The following is a 17333-nucleotide window of genomic DNA, read 5'->3' as shown; positions in this document are numbered from 1 at the left end:
CAGCCTCCCATAGCTGAGACTACAGGCACCTGCCACCACCCCTGGCTAATTTTTTGTGTGTTTGTAGTAGAGACGAGGTTTCACTGTGTTAGCCAGGATGGTCTCGATCTCCTGACCTCGTGATCCGTCCGCCTTGGCCTCCCAAGGTGCTGGGATTACATGCGTGAGCCACTGCACCCGGTGGCCTGCACTTGGGTTTTTTGTTTGCTTTTTGAGTTTTTTTTTTTTTTTCTGAGACGGAGTTTCGCTCTTGTTGCCCAGGCTGGAGTGCAATGGCGGGATCTTGGCTTACTGCAACCTCCACCTCCCGGGTTCAAGCAATTCTCCTGCCTCAGCCTCCCAAGTAGCTGGGATTACAGGCATGCACCATCATGCCCAGATAATTTTGTATTTTTAGTAGAAACGGGGTTTCTCCATGTTGGTCAGGCTGGTCTCGAACTCCCAACCTCAGGTGATCTGCCCATCTCGGCCTTCCAAAGTGCTGGGATTACAGGTGTGACCCACCGCACCCGGCCTGCTTTTTGGGTTTTTTTAGATAGTCACTCTGTTGCCCAGACTGGATTGCAGTGGTGTGCAATCTCGGCTCACTGCAACCTCTGCCTCCTGGGTTCAAGCAATTCTCATGCCTCAGCCTCCCGAGTAGCTGGAATTAATAGGTGTGCACTGCCACACCCAGCTCACTTTTTGTATTTTTAGTAGAGAGGGTTTCACTGTTGGCTAGGGTGGTCTCCAACTCCTGTCCTCAAGTGATCCACCCGCCTTGGCCTCCCAAAGTGCTGGGATTATAGGCGTGAGCCACTTGCCCAGCTTTGTGCTTGGATATTGTAATAGGGCTCTCAGGCCAACATTTTCAAAACTGAACTCTTGTCTGCCCCCACCTGCCATGTTCCTCAATTTCAAGAGTCAGGATCTCACACTAGGCTGGAGTACAGCGGAGCGATCATTCCTCACTGCAGCCTCAATCTACTGAATAGCTGGGACTACAGCTATGGTGCAGGGCCCAGAATAATCATTTTATTTTTTTGTAGAGATACGGTTTCATGTTGTCCAGGCTAATCCTGAGCTCCTGGCCTCAAGCCTTGGCCTTCCAAAGTGCTGGGATTACACACGTGAGGTACTGCACCCCACCAAGATTATATTTTTAATGCAACAGCTTCCTATCTCATCAATGAAAATCCTTACCAAGTATTATGACTTGATGTGACCTAGCTCCTTCTATAGTGACTCCCTCCATCAGCCACACAACCATCCTAGCTTACTGAACATACCTGTACACATGCTATTCCCTTTGTTAGGCACACTCCTTCAAATATCCACTTGGGGCTGGACACTGGGCATGGTGGCTCATGCCTGTAATCCCAGCACTTTGGGAGGCAGAGGCCAAGGCAGGAGGATTGCTTGAAGCCGGGAGATTGAGACCAACCTGGGCAACAAAATGAGACCCTGTTTCTACAGAAAAAACCCCCACATGGTTCATTCCCTCCAGGTCTTTGCTATGTCACCCTAGTGAGTTCTTGCCGGATCACAATATTCTAAGTTACAGTCACCCCTCTGAACTGTCTTATACTTCGCCTATTTTTTCTCTTTATTCCTTAATCTGACAAAGTTTGCTCTTTTCCCTTTGGAATGGTACTCCAGGGAAACAAGGATATTTGTTTCCTGCTGTGTCTCTGGCACCTGGAAAAGTGTATGGACGTATACTGGGTACTCAAATATATGCAAGATTAATTGGGGAAAAAGTCTTGAGACTTTATTAAATTTGAAGTTTGGCCAGGCATTGTGGCTCACGCCTGTAATCCCAGCACTTTGGGAGGCCGAGGCAGGTGGATCACTTGAGGTCAGGAGTTCAAAAACCAGCCTGGCCAACGTGGTGAAACCCCATCTCTACTAAACATACAAAAAATTAGCAGGGTGTGGTGGCACGTGCCTGTAATCCCAGCTACTTGAGAGGCTGAGGCACGAGAATCTCTTGAACCCGGGGAGGTGGAGGTTGCAGTGAGCCAAGATCTGTCCATAAAACCAGTGGATTCTTTCTCTAAAGTCTTGAAATCCATCTATTCTCCATTTCTACCACCTTCACAGATGACCGTTCTCACCATGAAACAAGGCTTGTAAAAGCTGCAGGAAAAAAAAAAAAACCCTCAAATACCTTGTGAATGAATGGCTATCATTGTGGGGTGCTACTGTCTCCACATTATAGATTTGGAAACTGAGGCTTAGAAATAGTCACTATTGGCCAGACGCGGTGGCTCACGCCTGTAATTCCAGCACTTTGGGAGGCTGAGGTGGGCGGATCACCTAAGGTAAGGAGTTAAAGACCAGCCTGGCCAACGTGGTGAAACCCCGGTCTCTACTAAAAAATACAAAAAATTAGCCGGGCATGGTGGTGGACACCTGTAATCCCAGGTACTCAGGAGGCTGAGGCAGGAGAATTGCTTGAACCCAGGAGGTGGAGGTTGCAGTGAGCTGAGATCAGGCCATTGCACTCCAGCCTGGGTGACAGTGCAAGATTCTGTCTCAAATAAATAAATAAGAAATATTCACTACCCCATGGACATACAGATGGAAAGAAGCAAAGCCAGCATTAGAATCCAGTCAACTGACCCTGCCAGAGGCTGGAGTCTACTCACTGCACTCTAGTGTCCCGCCTCTGTCTTCCTCCTCTGTTCTGGCATTTATCCTGTGGCCTTAATATTCAGTTTTGGCCTTCACTGATTTCTTTAGGTGAAGACTGGGATTTAGAAAGCAAGAATCGTATAGGAGCATAGTTTTATCAAAATTCCAATGTAGTGCTCTGTGGCAGACTGTTTCCAGAAGACTTTTTTTTTTTTTTTTTTTTTCTGGAGACAGAGCCTGGCTCTGTAACCGAGAGCTAGAGTGCAGTAGAGTGATCTCTGCTCACTGCAACCTCCGCTTCCCAGGTTCAGGCAATTCTTGTGCCTCAGCCTCCCAAGAAGCTGGGATTAAAGGCATCCACCACCACACCAGCTAATTTTTGTATTTTTAGTAGAGATAGGGTTTCACCATGTTGGCCAGGCTGGTCTTTAACTCCTGGCCTCTTGGGATCTGACCACCTTGGCCTCCCAAAGTGCTGGGATTACAGGCGTGAGCCACTGTACCCGGCCACAGAAGGCTCTTTACTTACATCAGCCGAGTGCCCCCAGCACTGCAGGCCCACCATGGAGATGGGCCCAGGCTTCCACCCATAAACTGTACTTTTTACCCCTGTGTGGTTGGTGGGAGTGGAGAAGAGCTTGGCACACTGAGGTGCAAATGCTAGTTCTAGGGTGGGTGGTGGATGGCTGCCTTCACATCTGACTTTAATCAGCCTCCAAGACAGATTCCCAAACCCTTCCTTCATCTTCATCCTACTGCATGCATGCCAATTCAATTTTAAACAATTATAACTGCACAAGTAATAAATGTATTCTCAATATAAAGAAAAACTAAGCAAAACCTAAACAAAAACTTGAATATATTCTCAATGTAAACAAAAACTTGAATATTACAGACAAGGCAAAAGTCCCCCAGCACACACTGACCCCTCTTTTGAGTAAGGTTACCAGGGTAAGGTATACCCCTTCAAGCACCTTTCACATGACTCTCAAATTGTGTTTCCTGGACCAGCAGTACAGCATCACCTGGGAACTTGTTAGAAATGCAAGTTACTGGGCGCCATCCCAAATCTAATGTGCCAGAAATGCTGGGAGTGGTGTCCAGCCCTGTTTTGACAAGACCTTCCGTGATGCTGATCCTTCCTCAAGTTTGAGAACCACTGGCCTAGCTCCCTGTTGCTGTGAAGCTAACCTTGCACCTGGGCTCTAGTCCTCGATGCCTGGGCTCATTTATTTTTCTAGCTTCACGTCCCCCAGGCAACACATCCGACCTTCTCTCCCACCAAAGTGGACACATTCCCAGCCCTGGCTCAGGCCCTTCTCGCCATTTTCTCTTTCAAGTTCTGTCCCTAAATGCTCTGGCCTTCAAGGCACACAGGAAAAGCTGCTCTAATAGAGCTGGCTGGCAGGACCGGGCACAGGTGGGAAGGAGGGCAGTGGGTGGGGGAAACCGGGCGGGGGCAGGCGAGACCTCAGGGCTCCAGGGCCTCGTCCCCCGACTCCGCCGTCTCCTCCTCGATGCGGGCTGCGGCCTCGGGGTCGCCGCCCTCCTCCGCTCGGAAGCGCAGCAGATGCGGGGGGCGGGGGGTGCCTCGCACGCGGCCGAAGTTCCGGAGGCTGATGGCCGGGGAGGGCGCCCCTACGCCTAGGAAGCGGCCGAGCAACGGGGTCTGCGCGGCGGGCGCGGGCCGACCAGATCCGGGGGACGCCTCCACCTGCAGGCTCTGCTCAGGGTCGTCGCTCATGCTGCGGGCGGGAGGGCGGGCTAAGCCGGGGCACAGGGCGGGAGCGGGGACGCGGGATCGGCTCTCGGGGAGGGACAGAGGCATCAGTGCCCCAGAAGCTGAGCGAGGACCCACGTGCCGGGTCAGGTCCGGCGCAAGCCACTCACCGCAGGTTGAAGGTGGAGCCCAGGAATGAGGGCCGCAGAGACTCGGCCGCCGTGGCCACAGTGTAGGGTGGCTGCGGCTGGTCCTCATCCCAGTACTGGTCCTTCTCAGCAGGGGGAAGGTTCTGGTACATTTCGTCCACGGATAGCAGGGACACCTGGGCCACCAGCAAGTTACAAGGATCCTCCTCTCCTCTCCTTCCCACGGCGGGGCTGAGAGCTGACCGGGAGAGGGGGCCCAGGAGCTGCCCTGGACTCCTGATCCTTCCTGATGCTTGCTCACCTGCAAGTTGCGGTCTATGAGCTGGTTTGTCTCAAAGTCGTCATCATCCTCACCAAATGGGTTGATGATCTGTTCAGCCACCTATAGGTGGCAGAGACAGGGTTTTCTGGGCTCAGAGCCCCACTCTTTTTCCCCAAAGTCGGGGCAGCCCCTGTGCCCACATCTCCACAGAGCAGGTTGGCATGCCCATCTGCAGTGCCCACCTTGAGCCAGCCAGCGTAGAAGAAGAACTGCAGCAGAGTGGTGAGAGGCACATACATGTCCGGGTCTCCCAGGGCTGGGGATGGCTCCTGGCCCGGCTTCAGAAGCTTCTGAGGTTTGGCAGCCCCTGCCTCTGGCTCCACAAACTGGCGGCCAACCAGGGAGAGGGCAAAGAAAGAGTAGACGGCTATGGTCACCACCTGGAGAAGGAAGAGCCAGGCTCAGTGCAGGATGCAGCGGGCCAAGAAGAAATGCTGCCCCTGCCTCGGGGGATCTATGGGAAGTCTGACAAGTAATCAAACATGTATCCTGGTGTGTCAGTACCAGTGGGGACAGGATCACCTTGGTGGGGGTGGTGGGAGGCTTTGAGGATGAACCCAGTGCCTCAGGGGACTGAAATGGCCAGGCAAATACCATTGCTAATTCTTCTCATCTCACACACAGCACAGGACATACAGTAGGCACTGGGACTCGGGAGGGGAGAGGCAGTTACTTGGGTGTAGACGAGGGGGATGCTGATCCAGTCATAGTGGAATAGCATGCTGCACTTGGCTCGGTACTTGTTCAGCTCCTGGGGGAACAGCAGGAACATGAAGTCAGCAGAGGTGAGGAAGGAACAGGGGTGCCCAGCACAAACTAGGCCTGGGCCCGGCCAGGAGGCTCTTTCTTATTCTGCCCTCAGAGGTGTATTAAGATGGGGTGCTTGAATCCCAGCTCTGCTAACTAGCTGTGTAACTTAGGCAAATTTCTTTTCCACTCTGTGCCTCAGTTTCCACACCTGTGCAAGGAGGATGATAGTACCTATCTCAAGAGTTGCTGTAAGGGATGAAGGAGTTAACATGGGTACAGGGCTTCCAAAAGGCCGGGGTATACAGTTGGTGCCATACAAGTGTTAGGTACTAAAATTATTATTCATCTTTAAAATTAGAGGGAGGAGGGCAGATGGGTTTGGTCCGGGGCCCACTCACTTCCAAAAGTAGACAGAGAGCGATATCATCACGGATTCGCCCGTCCCTCCGGGCCTGGGCCGCCAGGTTGGTGAACCAGACGCAGGGGACCCAGTACTTGTTGAAGTCGGATTTCAGGCTCTCAAACTTTTTCCTCTCTTCCTGGGACATGAAACCTGAGGGGGTAAAGCAGGTGGGGTGCAGTTGCACCCTCTGCCGCCAGGGGAGGCTGCTGTCCCGCCGTCTGGCTCCCCTCCCTCGCGTCCACCGGCTGTCCCAGGACTCGCGGTTCCGCGTTCCTGTCGCAGTCCAGACCCTTCCCTGGAGGCCCTTGCTCCCAGGACTCTCCCAGGAGGCACCTGCATCCGGCCGTGGGCCGGGCCCCCAGAGGCTCCCGGCGGGCAGCGCACCTGCGTCCACCACGTGCTCCATGGTGGGGAAGCGCTTAAGCACGCGGGTGCTGACCGAGCGCAGCACCAGCACGGACGCCAGGTTCGCGTATCGGATGAGGGTGCGGCGCAGCAGGCGGCCCCGCTGGTCCACGCCGTGCACGCTAGCCGAGATGACGCACATCAGCTGGTCTGGCAGCGGGATGCTTGTGTACTGGGACCACCAGCGGTTCACCACGAGAGTCACATAGAAACCTGCTTGGCCGCCGTGGTAGAGGGAGTAGGAAGGGAGGGTGGAGAGCTTGGCGGTCGGAGCGCCTCGCCTCCCCCAGCAAAGGGCCTGGTCCAGGCCAGTTGAATCGCGGCAGGGGGAAGGAAACATTCAGCTCCAGTGCCCTGCTGTGCGAGGCCAGGAGGAGGGAGGAGGGCAAACTTCCTTCAGCAGAGGGAAAGTGGGAATTCAAAGCCAGGAGACTGCTTCCCAGGAGGGTGGGGAAGGGGTTGTCACCTCTGTCCAGCTCCCCTCCAGTGCCCAGGGTGGGCTTGTGAGGCCAGCAAGTGTCTTGTGCCTTGCTGGAAGTGAGGGTCCGGCAAGTGATAGGGCCCTGCCCTCTGGAAGTCCTGGACTCAGCACCCAGCTCCTGTGCCTGCTGGGCCTTCTCTGGCTGACCAGGCAGGCTCTGCCACTGTGTTGAGTAATTCTTTTTTTTTTTTTTTTTTTTTTTAGCAGAGTCTCACTACATTGCCCAGGCTGGACTGGAACTCCTGGGCTCAAGCGATGCTCTCACCTCAGCCTCTCGAGTAGCTGAGACTGCAGGTGCGTCACCACACCATCTGTTGGGTAATTCTGACCCTCGGAGATGTCAACCCAACCCAGAGGTCAGGGAACACAATGAGGAGGACACAGGGAAAACTAGAAGGGAGCCTTACCCAATACAAAGGACAAGGGGATGAGGTCCGCTGAGCGGTTGCAGTACCGGGCCACCTGAGCATACACGTACCTCTGCTCCTGGGTCAGCAGCAGCCTGGGGAAGGCAGGTGTAGGCTTGGGTTAGAGGGAGGTGGGTGGCCCAGTCTCCCCACTTCCGCCAGCTCTAAGACCCTGCCCTTACCGGTAGGTGATGCTAAGCACAGCGTACAAGGCCCCGAAGAGAAGGAATTCCTTGTAGAGGAGCTTGTAGATGCTTCCCCTCCAGCGGAGAAGCAGGCCAGAGAAACCTCCGAAGCGGGCCTCCGCCACTTTGAGAGTATATGAAACCGTCATGGTGCTGGGAGCCTGGGGCAGGAGGTCACAAGAGTTGCCCCCAGGGCTGTCGTTTAGTTCTCCAGACAACCTCCCTTCCACTCTGGTCTCACACACCCCAGCCTTCACCCTGCATCAGTGGACAAGGGGGGTAGGAGCCTGCAGAGCAGAAAAATACACCCCACCCCCTGCAGAACTCAGCAGTACATGGGCAAAGCCAGGCTAGAGTTGGACAAGGTAGAACTGAGATCTGTGTCCCTTCATGCATGAGGCTTCCTCAAGCTCCTCTTCAGCCTGCAGGGCTAGGGATAACCAGATCCTGAACTGCTGCGGACAGGAGACGCAGCTCCAGCCCAAATCCACTGCTATTCCTTGGGGCCTTGCTTTGGAAGCTGATTAACTAGAACTACCAGGGCCCAGGGCACTCTCACCCTCATCCCATACCTGCCTACCTGCTCTGGGCAGCAGCCCGTGTGGAAGAAGAACTGGGCTAGACTTCAACCCCCACAGACTTAAGTACCTCTGCGGTCCATAAAGTTAGGCTGGACTGAGGCCTATCATTGATGGATTGAAGCTGTCATCCAGCTTCCCCTGGTGCTGGGAACTGGGTGTGTCTCCCTACCCCTGTAGGGTTGGGCTGGCCTTTGAGTGGCAGAAATGCCACCTATACTGACCCAACAGCTCACACAGACGACACCATGTCCTTCAAGCCAGTATGACAGGGGTTATTGTCCCACATTTCAGGTGGGAAGACAGATGCATGATAAACTTATAATAATACCAGCTGCTGATCACAGAGCACTAAGTGACAGGAACCATGCCAAGGGCACTACTAGGTCATCATCTCATGAAATCCTCATCACAGCCCCATGAGGTAGGGAATCAATCATCCACATTTCACAGATGAGGCTCCAAGAGGTAAATGACTTGCCTGCAGTCGGCCATACAGCTAGAACATGTTGGAGGCAGGATTCAAAGCCAGGGCTGATGGACTTCCAAGGCTGTAAGTGGCCTAGCAAAGGCATGAGCTCCAGGACCCATCCTGTGCACTGGCCACACTCCCAGGCTTCTTGTACAGGGTCTGGCTCTTCCCCATCCATGCCACGGGGCTGACAGCCATAGATCTGGAAGCTTAGGCCTAGGAGTGCAGGCCCCATTAAGCCCTGTGTCCAACATCCTGACTCCTAGGGGTGCCCAGGATTTGAGTGGCCACTTTCACCTCTGGAGGAAGTAATACCTAAGGCGCCGATAGAAATAGAACCTCGGCCGCCAGGCAAGGTGGCTCACACCTGCAATCCTAGCACTTTGGGCAGCCTCGAGGCAGGTGGATCACTTGAGGTCAGGAGTTTGAGACTAGCCTGGCCCAACATGGTGAAACCCTGTCTCTACTAAAAATAGAAAAATTAGCAGGGCGTGATGGCACGAACCTGTAATCCCAGCAGGTATGTGGGAGGCTGAGGCCGGAGAATTGCTTGAACCTGGGGAGGCGCAGGTTGCAATGAGTCGAGATCGTGCCACTGCACTCTAGCCTGGGTAATTAAAAAAAAAAAAAAAAAAAAAAAAGAAAAAAGAAAGAAAGAAAAGAAAAAGAAAAAGAAATAGAATCTCAATGGGAGAATTGCTTGAACCTGGGAGGGACAGGTTGCAGTGAGCTGAAATTGTGCCACTGCACTTCAGTTTAGGTGACAGAGCGAGATTGTCTCAAAAAAAAAAAAAAAAAAAAAAGGCCAGGCACTGTGGCTCATGCCTATAATCCCAGCACTTTGGGAGGCCGAGGCAGGCGGATCACCTGAGCTCGGGAGTTCGAGATCTGACCAACATGCAGAAACCCCGTCTCTACTAAAAATACAAAATTAGCTGAGCATAATGGCACATGCCTGTAATCTCAGCTCAGCTACTAGGGAGGCTGAGACAGGAGAATCGCTTGAACCCGGGAGGCAGAGATTGCGGTGAGCCGAGATCATGCCATTGCACTCCAGCCTGGACAACAAGAGCAAAACTTTGTCTCGAAAAAGAAAAGAAATAGAACCTCAAAATGGAAGAGAATTGGCAGCTCACTTACCCTCCCAGTGCTGATGTAAGTGAACACTGAAAAATCCCGAGTGGTGGTCCTGCCCCTGTCTTGTTTTGGGAAGCTCCTCCCCCTACACTGTGAGCTGGTTCTCTTCTGCAAGTTTCCTAAAGAGAGGAAGCATAGAGAGGTGATTAGGAGCACAGGCTTGGGAGTTGGACAGACCTGGGTCTGAATCCCAGCTCTTTGTAACTGTGCAAGTTACCTAATCTCTCTGAACCTCAGTTTCCTCCTCTGCAAATCAGGATCAAGAACGCCTAACCTAATGGGGCAATTTTGAGTATTCACAGAAACAATGCCTACGGCCTAAAGCACTGTGGGTGGTTGGCTTGGGCTGCTGTTACTATGAAAATCTGAATCTGTTCTCTTTGGTTTCCTACTACTGGTCCACTCTTGCCTCCCAAGCCTTCCAAGCCAGACAGTCCCTGAGAAATAAAGAGGCAGAGACCTTTTCCTCATGTCCTGCTAACCTGCCCCAGACCAAACAGTGCTGGATCCTGGCTTTTAAGCTGGATACGCAAGGCCCTCTGAGACTTACCCACCGCTACCCTCATCACCAGCCTCTGCCTAGCTCATTTTAATTTTTTTTAATTTTAATTTTTGTGAGTGCAGAGTAGGTGTATATGCCTAGCTCATTTGTAACTGTTCCTTCAAGGTGTGGCTCAGAGCACCCTCTAGGAAGCCTTCTGTGGTCTTCCCCAGGTTGCTCCTCAAAACCCTCTGGGTTTTCTCTGTTGCAGCAGGTTAATCACAGTGGCCTATGGTCTGTTTACAGGGAGATCTCCCCTCTAGCCTGTGAGACACCTGAGAACGGTTTTGAATCTGATTCATCGAGGTAAAGCTAGATTACAGTGGCTCATGCCTGTAATACTGACACTTTGGGAGGCTGAGGTGGGAGGATCACTGAAGCCCAGGAGTTTGAGACCAGCCTGGGCGACATAGTGAGACCTGTCTCTACAAAAAATTTTTTTAAATTAGCTGGGTATGGTGGTGTGCACCTATAGTCCAGGTACTTGGGAGGCTGAGGTGGGAGGATCACTTGAGCCCAGGAGTTTGAGGCTGCAATGAGCCATGATATGGCCATTGCACTCCAGCTTGGGTGACAGAGTGAGACCCTGTCTCAAAACAAAAACAAAAACAAAGAAATAAAAAGAAAAAGAAAAAGCTGGGGAGGACTTGAAACCAAGCAAGCTTCTTTTTCTTTCTTTCTTCTCATCCTTCCCTCCTTCTCACCTCCCTCTACCCCCTCTTTTGTTCTCCATTTCTCTCTTCCCTTTTAAGATGAAAGACATCTGGTCCCCCACCCCACCCCTGCTATTTTGTGAGATTTCCCAGATGAGCCAAGATCTGGAAAACTACTCATGGCCTGACTGGAGTTACGTTCTCCTTCCAGGTCTCCCATGTGACATGTCAATATGAGGAAAGAACAGGACTCAGAGAGAGAGAGAAAGAGTGTGTGTGTGTCTGTGTGTGTCTGTGTGTGTCCAGGACCTGACCTGGGGAAGGTGAGACACCAGCTACTGGGCCTCAGGCATCATGGCCAGGCAGTTCATTCTCATGCTCCGATCTGTGGCTTTCCTAGAGCATCTGGGCTGCTTACCACTTAAAGATGTTCTAGGACTTGGAAAGCCAGGTCCTGGGAGTGCAGGAGCTCAGGCTGTGTCTCCCTGACAGCTCTACCCCAGGAAGACCAGCTGGCTGCATTTCAATCCTGCACCCCCACCCGCACCTGTGGCCCTCACACCTCTGCTTGTTCCCAGCCCTGTGGTTTGTGAATTTCCCACAGAGCCCGGGATAAAAGTACGTGACCTGAAGCCTCTGCCAGAGGAAGAGGGCGGTCCCCAGACCCACCCAGTCCCTACCTCCTGAATCACCTTATCTCCGTCTCAGCTGTTGACCAGTCCCTTTGTTTATGGTGCAGGAGAGGGAACCACTCAGCCCATAAATCACCTGCCCCACCTTTCCTCATCCTCCAGCTCTGCCTCTCCCTCCCTATTGGTCCTGCCCACCCATTCCCCTGTCCCCTCCTCACAGCTGAGAGGTGGTTGTATGGCTTGGCAGTGAAATGGATTCTGGAGCCACACTGCCTAGGTTCCCAAGTCCATGCTTCACCATGGTCACCAAAGTCACCAAGCTTTGTGACCTTGGGAAAGCCATTGAACCTTTTAAATTCCCCATGAGAGGCCAGATGCGGTAGCTCATGCCTGTAATCCCAGCACTTTGAGAGGCCAAGGCAGGTGGATCACTTGAGGTCAGGAGTTCAAGACCAGCCTGACCAACATGGCAAAATCCTGTCCCTACTAAAAATATAAACATTAGCCAAGCTTGGTGGTAGGAGCCAGTAATCCCAGCTACTCAGAAGGTTGAGGTGGGAGAATCGCTTGAACCTGGGAGGTGGAGGTTACAGTGAGCCCCAGTCATGCCATTGCACTCCAGCCTGGGCGACAGAGCAAGACTCCATCACAAAAAAAAAAAAAAAAAAAAATTCCCTATGGGGACATGGGGATGATAATGCCTATCACATGGAGTGGTTGTGAATATTAGGTGAGTTAATAGGATAAAGTGCTCACAATAGCACCAGGTAAGTGGGAAGTGCTACTGTGGCTATCAGCACATCTCTTATTTCAGGTTGGCTTTATCCCTTCCACCTCTGCACCCACCAAGGACACCTGCAATCTCCTTATTGCTGAAGCCAATAGCCCTTCCCAAGTCCTAACCTTACCTGGCATCTCTCATTCTTGACCCTCCTCTGTTGGCCTCTGTGACCTGACACTCAAGAATTTCTGGCCCAAGCACGGTGGCTCATGCCTGTAATCCCAACACTTTGGGAGGCCAAGGCGGGATCACTTGAGTCCAGGAATTCGAGACCAGCCTGGACAACATGGCAAAACCCCTTCTCTACAAAAAATACAAAAAATTAGCCAGGTGTGGTGGCGCATGCCTCTAGTCCCAGCTACTTGGGGGCTGAGGTTGGAGGATCACTTGAGCCAGGAAGTCAAGGCTGCAGGGAGCTGTGATTGTACCACCTGCACTCCAGCCTGGGTGACAGAGCAAGACTCCATCTAAACAAACAAACAACAACAAAAGACAGAGAGAACAGGAAGACAAGAGAATAAGCTCACAGCCCCAGCCTGGCTGTGGGCCCACCCAGCCAGTTGAGGAAGCCACAGGACAACAGCAAGAAAGGCCAGATGGGATTTCATTTTGTGCCTGAGTGGTGGCCCCTGGTCAGGGTCCTGTGTGGCAGAGATTAGAGAGATAACATGGCCATGGATCAGATAGCCTGAGCTCAACCTTAAATCCCACCCTGGGAGGAGAAGGGAACCCAGTCTTAGGCTCAGCACCTACGTGCTTGGCAGGAGCTCCTCAGCTTTGGAGAGGAGGCTCTAGGGAACCAGGCCAGGAGGGCAAATCAGCTTTCTCTCCCAAGGAGCCTGTCCTGGCCCCCTCCTTCCCACTTTCCAGACCCATTCCCTGGCTATATTGTCAGACTTCACCTGAACTCACTAAATTCAAAACTTAGGGCAGCTTGGGAACTTGGCAAATTGGGGAAGGGGCAAGTAGACCTTCACTCCTCCACACACATTGCAAAGCCTTTGGAGTTTTGGCCCCTGGACTGTTCCAGTCACCCTTCCCCTTTCCTCCAGCTACTCTGAACTTTCAGTTTTTTCAAGGACCAACAGCTCTCACTCCATGCCTCAAGGAGCACAGGGTTCCTCTTCTGGAATACTTTCTCCTCCTGTCCATCCTGTTCCTGGCTAACTCCTCCTCAGCTCTCAGGTTTCAACTTAGAAATCTCAGCCTACATGCATTCCCCAAACTGGGTGTGATCCCACCTCTGGGCTCCCATAGGCCACCCCTATACCTTGCCTGTCTTCACCACTATAGCACTAATTACGGTCCAGTGTCCTTGTCCTACTGACAGGTCACTCCAGGGTGCAGCACAGGACCTGACACACAGAGGCTGCTCAAGAAAACGTTTGTTGAAAAAATGAACAACTGGCCTGGCGCAGTGGCTCACGCCTGTAATCCCAGCACATTGGGAAGCCAAGGCAGGCAGATCACTTGAGGTCAGTAGTTCAAGACCAGCCTGATCAACATGGTGAAACCCCGTCTCTACTAAAAATACAAAAATTAGCCAGGCGTGGTGGTGGGGGCCTGTAACCCCAGCTATTTGGGAGGCTGAGGCACAAGAATCTCTTGAACCCGGGAGGCAGAGGTTGCAGTGAGCTGAGATCGTGTCACTGCACTCCAGCCTGGGCAACAGTGCAAGACTCTGTCTAAAAGACCAGGCGCGGTGGCTCACGCCTGTAATCCCAGCACTTTGGGAGACCAAGGTGGGCAGATCATGAGGTCAGGAGATTGAGGCCACGGTGAAACCCCGTCTCTACTAAAAATACAAAAAATTAGCCGGGCGCAGTGGTGGGCGCCTGTAGTCCCAGCTACTCGGGAGGCTGAGGCAGGAGAATGGCGTGAACCCGGGAGGCGGAGCTTGCAGTGAGCTGAGATGGCACCACTGCACTCCAGCCTGGGCGACAGAGTGAGACTCCGTCTCAAAAAAAAAAAAAAAAAAAATTAGCTGGGTGTGGTGGTGCGTGCCTGTAATCCCAGCTACTTGGGAGGCTGAGGCAGGAGAATCCCTTGAACCCAGGAGGCAGAGGTTGCAGTGATCTGCCATCCTGTCACTGCATCACTATACTCCAGCCTGGATGACAGAGCGAGACTCTGTCTCAAAAAAAAAAAAAAAAAAAATTAGCTGGGTATGGACTACATGCACCAGCTGTAGTCCCAGCTACTTGGGAGGCTGAGTTGGGAGGATTGCCTGAGCCAGGGAGGTCGAGGCTTCAGGGAACCATAATTATGCCACTGCACTCCAGCCTGGGCCACAGAGTGAAAGCTTGTGTCAAAAACAAAAAACAAAAAACAGAGTGTGTTAGAGCTTGCTAGACTTGGTGATATACTTAAGAGGCCATTATGGGCAGAACTGTGCCCCCTACCAAAATTCATATATATATATATGAATTATATATTATATATATTATATATATAATATATATTATATTACTAATATAATATATATTATATATTATTAATACTATATATTATATATTATTAATACAATATATAATATATTATTAATACTATATATTATATATTATTAATACAATATATATTATATATTATTAATACTATATATTATATATTATTAATACAATATATATTATATATTATTAATACTATATATTATATATTATTAATACAATATATTATACATTATTTATATAATATCTATTATATATTTTATACCACCCATGCTGGAGTGCAGTGGCACGAGCTCAGCTCACTGCAACCACTGTCTCCCAGGTGCAAGCAATTCTCCTGTCTCAGCCTCCCGAGTAGCTGGGATTACAGGCACCTGCCATCATGCCCGGCTAATTTTTGTATTTTAGTAGAGATGGGGTTTCACCATGTTGGCCAGGCTGGTCTCGAATTCCTGACCTCAGGTGATCTGCCCACCTCGGCCTCCCAGTGCTGGGATTACAGGCATAAGCCACCGTGCCCGGCCCTATATATATCTTTGAGACAAGCTCTCTGTCGCCCAGGCTGGAGTGCAGCAGCATGATCATGACTCACTGTAGCCTAGACCTCCAGGGCTCAAGGGATTCTCCCACCTCAGCCTCCCAAGTAGCTGGAATTACAGGCGTGCACCACCACACCCAGCTAATTTTTGTTTTGTTTTGTTTTGGGGACAGAATCTCTCTCTGTCACCCAGGCTGGAGTGCAGTGGTGTGATCTCAGCTCAATGCAACATCCACCTCCTGGGTTCAAGTGATTCTCATGCCTCAGCCTCCTGAGTAGCTGGGACTACAGGCATGAGCCACCATGCCCCGAAAAATTTTGTATTTTTTTTTTTTTTAAGACGGAGTCTCACTCTGTCACACTCAGGCTGAAGTGCAGTGGCGTGATCTCGGTGTATTGCAACCTCTGCCTCCTGGGTTCAAGCGATTCTCCTGCCTCAGCCTCCAGAGTAGCTGGGATTACAGGCGCCTGCCACCATGCCCAGCTAACTTTTCTTTTTTTTGAGATAGAGTCTCGCTCTGTCACCCAGGCTGGAGTGCAATGGGGCGATATTGGCTCACTACAACCTCCATCTCCCAGGTTCAAGCGATTCTCCTGCCTCAGCCTCCTGAGTAGCTGGGATTACAAGTGGGCACCACCATGCCAGGCTAATATTTGTATTATTAGTAGAGACGGGTCTACGGCCATACCACCCTGAACGCGCCCGATCTCATCTGATCTCAGAAGCTAAGCAGGGTCGGGCCTGGTTAGTACTTGGATGGGAGAACGCCTGGGAATACCGGGTGCTGTGGGCTTGGCCGGGCGCGGTGGCTCACGCCTGTAATCCCAGCACTTTGGGAGGCCGAGACGGGTGGATCACGAGGTCAGGAGATCGAGGCCATCCTGGCTAACACGGTGAAACCCCGTCTCTACTAAAAATACAAAAAATTAGCCAGGCGTGGTGGCGGGCGCCTGTAGTCCCAGCTACTCGGGAGGCTGAGGCAGGAGAATGGCGTGAACCCGGGAGGCAGAGCCTGCGGTGAGCCGAGATCGCACCACTGCACTCCAGCCTGGGCGACAAGAGCGAGAGACTCCGTCTCAAAAAAAAAAAAAAATTAGAGACAGGGTTTCACCATGTTAGTCAGGCTGGTTTCGAACTCCTGGCCTCAGGTGATCCGCCTGCCTCGGCCTCCCCAAGTGCTGGGATTACAGGCATGAGCCACTGCAGCTGGCCCAATTTTTGCATTTTTTTTAGTAGAGACGGGGGTTTCACTATGTTTCCCAGGCTGGTTTCAAACTCCTGGACTCAAGTGATCTGCCTGTCTCAGCCTCCCAAAGTGCTGGTATTACAGTCGTGAGCCACCACTGCACAGCCCCCAAATTTATTTATTTTATTATTATTATTATTTTTTAGATGGAGTCTCCCTCTGTTGCCAGATTGGAATGCAGTGTCACGATCTCAGCTCACTGCAACCTCCCCCTCCTGGGATCAAGAGATTCTTTTTTTTTTTAAGACTGTCTCAAAAAAAAAAAAAAAAATATATATATATATATATATATATATATATATATATATATATGAATTTTGGGCCAGGCACAGTTGCTCACGCCTGTAATCCCAGCACTTTGGGAGGGCCGAGGTGGGTGGATCACAAGGTCAGGAGTTTGAGACCAGCCTGGCCAATATGGTGAAACCCTGTCTTGACTAAAAAATACAAAAATTAGCTGGGCATGGTGGCACGAGCCTGTAATCCCGGCTACTCTGGAGGCTAAGGCAGGAGAATCGCTTGAACCAGGGAGGCGGAGGTTGCAGTGAGCCGAGATCGCATCACTGCACTCCAGCCTGGGCAACAGAGCAAGACTCCTTCTCAAAAAACAAACAACAAAACAAAACAAAATAAATAACGGTGCAAAAATTGAATATGCCTTTTTGACTCTCTAAATGCCTCAGATCCATTTACCCTGGGGATTTGTCCTTTCTAGCCCCACCACCATCTCCCCTCTGGAAGACTGCTGACCTATAAGAATAAAGACCAGACTCTTGAGCAGGCACTTAGGGTCTTCCTGCCTATCCCTATCCCCACCTCCCCCTCAGTCATTTTGGCTACTAGTATTTCTCCACATCTGAGGCTGTCCT

At 51.5% G+C, this 17333-nt stretch overlaps 1 protein-coding gene and 1 non-coding gene across 6 annotated transcripts; one reads left to right on the top strand and one right to left on the bottom strand.

The window, feature by feature from the left end:
- Positions 1-1726: 1726 nt before the first annotated feature.
- Positions 1727-9743, bottom strand: BEST4 (bestrophin 4). Of its 5 annotated transcripts, XM_063719196.1 has the most exons (11): positions 9629-9743; positions 7436-7599; positions 7254-7348; positions 6345-6578; positions 5956-6110; positions 5481-5558; positions 4990-5187; positions 4787-4867; positions 4507-4661; positions 4087-4361; positions 1727-2118 (listed from the first exon to the last, which is right to left on the bottom strand). In XM_063719196.1, exons 2-10 carry the CDS (start codon positions 7585-7587, stop codon positions 4088-4090), a joined length of 1422 nt encoding a protein of 473 aa, XP_063575266.1. In that variant the 5' UTR covers positions 7588-7599; positions 9629-9743; the 3' UTR covers positions 1727-2118; position 4087. The 5 variants fall into 5 exon arrangements, with proteins under 5 accessions (XP_063575266.1, XP_063575260.1, XP_002810955.1 ...); XM_063719190.1 differs by lacking the exon at positions 1727-2118 and having other exon boundaries at positions 3459-4361; positions 7436-7696; XM_002810909.5 differs by lacking the exon at positions 1727-2118 and having other exon boundaries at positions 3459-4361.
- A 6149-nt stretch (positions 9744-15892) lies between these two features.
- LOC112130791 (5S ribosomal RNA) lies at positions 15893-16011 on the top strand. Its single transcript, XR_002912997.2, has one exon. It is a non-coding gene; the product is annotated as a 5S ribosomal RNA (ribosomal RNA).
- The last annotated feature ends 1322 nt before the right edge of the window (positions 16012-17333 follow it).

This window comes from Pongo abelii, chromosome 1 (assembly GCF_028885655.2).
Source record: "Pongo abelii isolate AG06213 chromosome 1, NHGRI_mPonAbe1-v2.0_pri, whole genome shotgun sequence".
Lineage (NCBI taxonomy): Eukaryota > Metazoa > Chordata > Mammalia > Primates > Hominidae > Pongo > Pongo abelii.
Note: the sequence above shows the minus strand (reverse complement) of the source record. Positions and strands in the feature narration are given on the sequence as shown.